Source organism: Hipposideros armiger, unplaced genomic scaffold (assembly GCF_001890085.2).
Source record: "Hipposideros armiger isolate ML-2016 unplaced genomic scaffold, ASM189008v1 scaffold_1251, whole genome shotgun sequence".
NCBI lineage: Eukaryota > Metazoa > Chordata > Mammalia > Chiroptera > Hipposideridae > Hipposideros > Hipposideros armiger.
In genome coordinates, this window is record NW_017732601.1 from 1 (window position 1) to 9,012 (window position 9,012).

At 40.4% G+C, this 9,012-nt stretch overlaps 1 protein-coding gene across 1 annotated transcript in view; it reads right to left on the bottom strand.

The window, feature by feature from the left end:
* Positions 1–5,755: 5,755 nt before the first annotated feature.
* Positions 5,756–9,012, bottom strand: part of LOC109376974 (phosphatidylinositol 5-phosphate 4-kinase type-2 alpha-like) — a 155,938-nt gene continuing 152,681 nt past the window's right edge. The window contains exon 9 of the mRNA XM_019633152.1: positions 5,756–8,051. Coding sequence (XP_019488697.1) covers positions 7,971–8,051 — 81 coding nt within the window. The 3' untranslated portion in view covers positions 5,756–7,970. The remainder of the gene's footprint in view (positions 8,052–9,012) is intronic.

The window sequence follows — 9,012 nt, forward strand, 5'->3', positions numbered from 1 at the left end:
GAGAGGGAAGGACAATTTTCTGATAATTTGGTCCATAAATAGGAAGGAATGCAAACCGTGGATGAAGACAGAACACTGATGTATCTCTTACAACTATACAGCATCTGTGATGTTAGATGATTGTATAGAAATAAATTCAATTATTCCTCCTAATTAATAAATTAGGAGTATGTGATGAATACCCACAGTCCTGAGTGATCTGGGGGACTTATGTACTTCCTATGTGCTAAGTCCTAGAACTAGTGCATAACATATTGTTATCTCAGTTAATCACTAAAACAACTGTGTGAGCTGCATATTAATTATATAAACGTGGAAATGGAATCTCAGGAGCCTGTCCAGGGTCCCATTACAGAGCTGGGATTCAACGTCAGATCTGAATGATTTTAAAGTCTTTGCCCTTCTCACAATGGGGTAGGGTAGAAGAACTTTGAGGCTTCCCACTTAGAAATGCAGAGTGTGCTGCTAGGAAGACACACATTTGCCCACAGGCAGCAAGCAGAGAACAGGGGCCCAGACCCTTAGCACAGTGGTCCCCAGGGCATTGTCAAGCCTCCTCGGTGCCCCTGGTTCTACAGTTCTGGCATGATGTGACAGTATCTTTCATGTTAGCCCATAAGCCCCTTCAGTTCATTTCCTTTACATCATCAGTGGCTCACACAAAGCTTAACACACATAGGAGCTCTATGCAATTCATTAAATGAGAGATTATGGTGCAAATTCTGTATAATTAAATCCTAGAGGTCTGCCTTTTCCATTCATCCAGAGATCTTGGTTTTTGGCAGCATTTTCTAGCTCAGCTGGGTTTTATAGGCGTCTGGGACACCTTTTCTGACAGACTAGACACAGCCTGTCCATGCAGCCCTCTCTCTTTCTCTGCTGATTGTTATGGCTTCTCCCTGGATAAACATCAGAGCTGCCACTGACATCTGATTCACACATTTCAATTCTTTTTGCACCAGTGAGAATTCTGGTTGGGGAACAATAAATAAATGAAAATAAGTGAGGAAATAAGAGACAAAAAAATAGTGTGTGTGTGAGGGGATAGCTTCAATATCCTATATTTTACAAGTAAAGTTATAAATGCTGAGCTGACATTTACTCAAAGAATAATGAGGAGGTGAGTCTACATCTGGTACTGTCACTGACACTTGTGATTTAATTCAGCCAGGAGAAGGCCCAGCCAATCAGCACCTAGGTGTTACCAGACTTAGAATCCTGCTCAGTGTGTTGAGAATGTGGAAGTGAGAATTTAACTAAAGATAAACCTACAACTTCCTTGGTAAACACAGGGCTTTAAAAGCTGCCAGGCATCACCCTATCTGCTTATTATACTGGTGACAATATCTAGGAGCACTGCCACCATGAGAAAGGGGAATGAACCCTATACTTGGATCACTTCGGGGACATCTCAGTCCCAATGTTTTCTATGAGTGCCCTTTGAAGTATAAACACCTGACCACCTCCCGTCTGCGGAGGAAACTCAGGGAAATCCAACCTTAAACCAGTCTGAGAACAAGTTGTCTATTCCCCGCTTGTAAGGGGTTGTAGTGGATGTAGGTAGAAGATGGAAACCAGAGTCTTTTTGTAACCTAATCTTAGAAGTGACATCTCATCATTTTTGCCATATTCTGCTTGTTAGAAGTGAGTCATTGTTCCAGCCTACCTACCTTTGAGGGGAGGGGATTAAACCAAGGCATGAGTACCAGGAGGAAGGGATCATTGGAGGCTGCCTACCAGGTCTAGTAACATGATTAGACTTTAGAGATAAAGATGAAATCTTCAGGGCCTCCAGGCAAAAAGATGAAATAATTTCAGTGGCAACAGTGGAAAAACAATCTTAAGAAGCTTAAGGAAAGACAGTATGAACCAGGGAAATTATTTAGCAGCCAAGCTATCCTTCCAGTATCAAGGCTATTGACAAACACTCCTGAGTATGCAAGACCTCTGTATGGACTACCATACACAGGTGCTTTTCCTAAGGAACCTATTAAAGCAAGTATATTAGTCAGGGTTCTTCAGAGAAACAGAACCAATAGGATAGATACATAGAAAAAGATTTACTATAAGGAATTGGCTCACAGTTATGAAGGCTGAGAAGTCCCATTATCTGCTATTTGCAAGCTGGAAAGCCAGAGGTGTGATTCAGTCTGAGGTGAAAGAACTGAGAACCAAGAGCGCCTAGGGCAGGAGAAGTCCAATGTCCCAGCTCAAGCAATCAGGCAAAAAGGGTGGAGTTCTTTTTTTCTGCCTTTTTGTTCTAATCAGGCCCTCAACAGATTGGATGATGCTCACCTACATTGGGAAGGGAAAATTTCTTTACTGAGTCCACTGATTGAAATGCTAATTTCATCCAGAAATACCTATAAATAATATTTAGCCAAATATCTGGCTTTGCCCTGTGATCCAGTCAAGTTGACACATAAAATTACCCATCACAGCAGGGGTCAGCAAACTGGCCATGAACCAAATCCAGCCTACCATATGTTTTTGTGAATAAAATTTTGTTGGAACATAGCCACATCCAGTCATTTATGGCATCTATGGCTGCCTTTGCACTACAGCAGCTAAAGGAGTAATTTCAACAGATTTCCACAAAGCCTAAAATATTTACTATCAGGTTCATTATTTAAAAAGCTCATCTATTCTTGTACTAGAGGATAAGCTTCATGCAATAAAGGTGATTGAGGAAACTTTGGTAAAAGGACTGGTGGTATTTTCTATATTTAATTGTAGAGCCAAGGCTAAAATAAGGGTGGGTTTATGAGTATAAGAATGATATATAAACATGTTATGAAAAAGTAGAAAGACTACAACTCAAAATAGGAAGACGAGGGAGGGAGGAAAGTAGAATAAGATTATATGTTGCCATAGACATAATGGGAGTCAAGGGATGCCTCTTAAACGATAAAAAGAGCGCGCGCAGGCATCGGCAAGCCAGGTCAAGGGTCAGCCAGGCAAGATGGCAGCCGTGACTTACTATTAGATTCTGGGTTGGAGCTGCATGGTGGCACTGAGCCTGCCGCAGGGTACATGGAAGACTTTGCCAACTGGAGAGGTCACACACACTGGCCAGGTTTGTGATGTTAGTGACACAGGAAAATTTGAATTGTAGGTCATCAGAAAGAGGTGAGTGAAAATTGTGCCTTTGATCTGACAAGAGCAATCCTTGAGTGAAGTTGAGAGTTTGATAGCATGTAATGGTAGTGGGGTGTCTGGCCATGTGAAAGTGTGTATAAACTTGAACAAAGAAACAAAAACTGGGATGTGCAGTTATTGTGGACTCCAGTTCAGTAAACACCATCACTAGAGTGAATCGTGCACCTTGGGTCTTAGGATCCTTTGGATGTATATTAAATACTACTCACTGGTAACAGAGAATATACCTTTTTAAGTGTGAACATTCCTGAAAAGTGATCATATGTTAGGATTCAGAGAAGACATTGATAGGTTTCATCAAAGTGAAATATTACTGACAGTTTTGGTACACAGTATAATAAAGCTAAAAATTAAAAACAGAAATAAAAACAAAAAACGGCACTCCGCCTGGAAATTAAAAAAAATTTCTACCAACCTCTTGGGTTAAAAGGGAAATGTAAACAGGTTACAGAATTTCTGAAAAATGATAGTGAAAAGACTATAATTCAAGAGTGTATTACTTCTCTATATAAGAAGCAATTTTCAGAAAAAAATTCATAGCCCTGAACACCTATAACAAGTAAAATTAAAAAATGAAAATATATTGATTCCCAATTCAAAAATCTAGAAGAAAAACCAATAAAATACACCAAAAGGATGCACAAAAATATAATAAAGATAAATGCAGAAATTAACGAGGTTGAAAACAGAAAAATGGTAGATGAAATCCATTAATCAACATTCTGGTTCTTTGGAAAAAATGTACAAAATAGACAGGCCACTAGCTAATTTAATCAAGGAGCTGTGAAGACAGAAGCAGAGTCAGAGGGAAGAGAGAGGAGGGGAGGGAAAGAGAGGAGGGGAGGGAAAGAGAGGAGGGGAGGGAAAGAGAGGAGGGGAGGCAGTATTTGAAAATGCTCCACCACTGGCTTTGAAGTTTGTAGGACTGAAAGGCCCACAATGCAGGCAGCCTCTAGACATTGGAAAAAACAGGAAATGGATTCTCCTTCAGCTTCAGAAGGAATGCAGCCCTTCTCTTGGGTATCTACCTAGAAGTGGAATTCCTGAGTCATGGTAACCTATATGTAACCTTGAGAAACTGCCAAACTGTTTTTCAAAGTGGCTGCACCATTTTACATTTCCACAAACAGTGTTTGAGGGTTCGAATTCCTCCACACCTTCACCAACGCTTGCTATTGTCTGTCTCTTTTTTTATTATATCCATCCTAGTGAGTGTGCTAATTTAAAATTCCTAGAAAAGTCACGTGCAATGGTGCCGGGGACCTTTAGAGTCCACTGAGGTTTAAGAACTCCAGAGTTTAAGTCCATGTTCAACCTTTTGGCCTTGCCTTCTCTTCACAACCCCACTTCATTACAAACATATACACGTATATTTCCACTTCATTGTATACAGTTCCTAATCTCTTGCATTTAACTCTTAATCCCTATTTTCAAAAGTATTGCATTAAGGATTAATGCTTCATATCAACTTTTGTCCTCCTATGAATTAGCAATAACCAATTTTCTGGGATTAATGTGAATTCAACCCAGGAAGTTAAATAACCAAAATGAAAATGAATGTTTGCATTCCAACTGCCCACAAAGAAAGCCAAATTAAAGCCCCTGCTAAACCAGTCAGTTCTGCTGTAATGCAGCATATATGTTCCTAAAAATCACTGCTCTGTGCAAAATTGCACAAAAACCACAGAGCTTATGTTAATAGAAGTAGGGGTACAACACCCAAACACTTCATCAGTGATACATTAAAAAAGAAGGAACATAGTAAAAACAGTAGCACATTTTTAAACATGCTAAATAGTCAGGAAATACATAAATACCACAATAAATGTGACAGGTTATCTTGAAAAAGACCTATAGGGTGCCTGTGGTAGTGGGTGTTGGAGGGGCTGCAGCTCTTGGGTTACTGTCAAGTGGAGGCAGGAAAGTGATTTGAAATCAGATGAAAAGTTGTAACTCCAGACGTGGACTAATGTGACTCCTAACATGTGTTGAACTGAGGTAGCTGGTAGATGTTTCAGGGGTGTGTGTCTTGTGTATTATGCGACAGGCACACTGCTGCTGGGTGTAGCTTCCTGTGTGCATCTAATGTTCCTTGCAGATCAAAATGCATACAAATAAATGGGAAAAGTGCATGTGCTCACATCATCCCCTCACATATCAATTGCACTGAAGCAAATACTCATTTTCAAAACAAGTGCTACAGATGAACTGTGTTTGCTAACCTGGCACCAGTGATAGTGGAGTGCTGTAAAAAAGCCTTTATCCTTCAATGGTATCCCAATCAAGTTTCAAGAAATGCTGACACTGAACTATGGTTGGTCAAAATAAAAACCAAAATGATTATACTTTAGGGTATTCATTGAAGAGATTTCTTTTCTCTGCCTGTCCATCTTGTAGTAAGTCAATTTTGTCTTGGGAGTTTCTGTGATCTACTAATGAAATAGTTGACAGGTGGAAGGCAAAACTCTAGTTAGTGAAAAGTTTCAAGTTCACTTTTACTTCTTCTAGGACTAGCAAAAGATACTCTTAATAACAAGTATTTAAAATTAGTTTGCAACAGAGAGAAACGCAATGAGAGAGGAACAAAGGATCCACCTTGTAAGTCATCAAAGTGCTTTATTTTGTAAAGCCCGGCTCATGACTGGAGTGTACTGTTAGCACTAAGAGATACAAGGCAAACTTCCTCACTCTGTCCAAATAGTTTATCGACAGAAATGAATGACAGAGACTGTTACAGACAAAAATAAAGCATTTTGTAAACTTCTAAAAGCATACACAGATTGGCCACAAAGGAAATAGTTACTCAAATAATGTATGTGTACCTTTTCTTTACTGCAGGGTCTCACTTGTAGTCTTGGGTCAAAGAAACTACAGTTTAACTTCAGAACACTGAAGGTGACTTGATGCCAGAAGGAAAGTGGGGCGGGGGGGTTGGGACCAAATCACAGTCTCAATTAATTCAAATGCATGAAATACAGATTCGGACAACCATGTCACAGGACTGTGAACATCATCTGCTGAGGATAACAAATCTATGTGACATTAGTAGATAATAGTAGGATGGTGTTGCTGCTGGCTTCCAAAGATACAGATTAGCTGTCACCTCGTGTTTTCTGAAGTAATCCCACATATATTGGGCACAATTACAGTCTTGATAAGCCCTGAAGTAAAGTTACTGGAAGAGGCAGTATGGCAGGGGGGTATTTGTTGAGTTATAAGTAATTATTGAAGGGTGAATTTTTTTTTTCTTTTCTGAAACTGCCTACAAAAATCGTCTCATGTTTTAAACAAAGAATTTCAAAGGCACAGCTTTAGCACAGTGTATAAGTTGATAACCTATTCTAAGCAAGTCTAATATTTCAGCTTGACGCCTTTCAGAAAATGCCAGAAAGTTGGTAAATACATGATCGATGTTGGAAATTTATAACTTGATTAAACACAATCAGCACAGTTTAGGGCAATGAACTTATATGACCAGATTTGGGTTAAGCATTTAAAAAAAAATCATTATGTTCATAAATGTACATCTGGAGGAAACAAAACAACCCTTTTCCTCTAATTGTAAAAGACTGCCTACCATGTACTTTGAATAAAATATTCACCCCAGAACATGACTGCAGGATACATTTCAAAATATGACAAACATTATTTCACCTACACTGTGAAATGACTTTACATGTAAACTTCAAAAATCACATGCTGTACATTAAATTTTTAGATTCAAAAATATCCCTGTTTTCCTAATAATGTAAACAGTAATATTGAGGGTTTCAGTTAAAGGGATAATTCATAACAAAATACCACTGTTTAAACAATGGTCAAACATAAACATCTTGTAATTCAGATTTGCAATCGGTAACAGGAGAATTGAGAGTTCTAATGCTTTGCTCACCTTCCCACCATGGGAGATGAAGATACCATTGCCCCAAACTATGCACTTTTCAGGTAAGCTTTATTTTTACTTTTTTTAGCATTAATTCCTATGTTGCAACATAAGAGTGTAACAGTGAAGAAGCTCCAGGCAAGAAAAGAGAAGTAAGCAGTTTTCCTGGATGTACTTACTGAGGTGAAAATGTACAGAGAGAATGACTAGGGGCATCAGCCTCTTGCTGGAGGAGGGGCCTTTGTCCCCGGACATTGGAAGTCCTGACACCATTTGGAGGCAGAACCCTGAACCAGGACACTCAGGAGATGCCAGCACTCCTCCATCCAGTGCCAGGGGCTGAGGGTACAACTATTAAGGAGTGTCAGTGTGTGTGGTAGGAGTGTAACATTCGTGGTTAAGTTTTTTTTCCCCTTAATCACCATCATTATTATTATCATCATTATTATCTTCATTATTATTATGAATACTGTCTCACATCTTTCAACTCCAAAAAATAAACTGATCCACAGTTTATCATGTGATGCCAGCATGGTTGGTCTGACATGCATTTCCTTTTCCCCTCCCCCCTGCAGGTGCTCATTCATTAATTCATTCATTCATACACAGCTGGAATCAGAGGGTCATTGCCCAAACACACTCTGAAGCTGATCAGTTTCCATTAATTAATTAATTAATTTTGAAGATTCGTGCGTACACACACACACACACACACACACACACACACACACACACACACATCAGAAATAGCTAAACAATACTGGGAAATATCAGGTAGCTGTTAAAGCAAGTAGCCCCCAAATCAGTCATCTTGGCCTGAAGATGTAAACGAGGAGGTATGCTTCACTGAGTTTGGTTTTCATTTTTCCTATGTGGAAGCCACCTCTGTCCTTCCCATGCTCATGTCTGTCCGAGGCTGTGCAGGAGGTTACGTCAAGATGTGGCCAATAAAGTCCAAAAAGCGCTTTGAATACTGTTCTGGGTTCACGGTCGAGATCTCTGCACCAGCCTGGGCCATTTTAAAGGAAAGGAATATTGATATAATTATTATTCATATCTAGCTGAATATAAAGCTAATCATTTCGAAATCTGTGCAGCCTCTGCTCTTAAAAGATAACTCAAAATATCTTGGATAGTGTGTCTGAATAATCAAGTTTCTTAGGGATCCGTGTGTGAAAATGAGGCAAAGAGTGGCAGGAACAACACATGCTATTATCACATACTAGCCACGTTTGGGATGTTCCTACCTAACAGTGGAATCGGTGTGGCCTACATTCAGAAGCCATGGGGACAACACTTGTGGTTTTCAAGGGAGCAGATTGGAGATACCTTGAGAATGACACACCATCAACATTTGGCTAAAGGGAAACTGATGCCAATGATGTAAGGGTTGTGTTCATTTTTCTGGACCAATGTAAGCAGTCAGTGCTCTAAAATAAGGTCAACAGCAGCAACAATAGGTTCCACGTCAGCTGCCTGGGCTCTTTCCAGCACCTGAACCAGATGCTGACTGCATTCCCCAGAGGGCAGGGGCTGGCTTCCACCAAGCACAGGGCATGGGGGTGCCACAGAGACCTGCTTGGAGCAGGGAAGCTGGACCCCTCAGTGGCTCAGGAGGGGCTTTCCTATTGTGAGAGGGGAGCCATCCCAAGAGAGCTACTAGCCAGTGTCCTGAGCTGCAAAGGGGAGACCAGAGTTTTACTAAGTCACCATGTGCTATTTTTAGACACCCATGCTTCCTGGGCAGCATGTCATCTCCATGCCTGGCGTGGGCCGCTGGGATCTCCATGGAGGAGCCCAGGCCTTGAGAATGGTTCCCAGCAGCAGCTCAACACAACATTCCTTCACTAAGAGTGATATCTTGTTCTTGCAAACTGCGCACAATTTTAGGCCATATGGTATATTACTGGGCTGAGCTGGTGACTTACTGGGGAGATGAAAATGGAGCCATGTCTGCTGTGGTACATTTT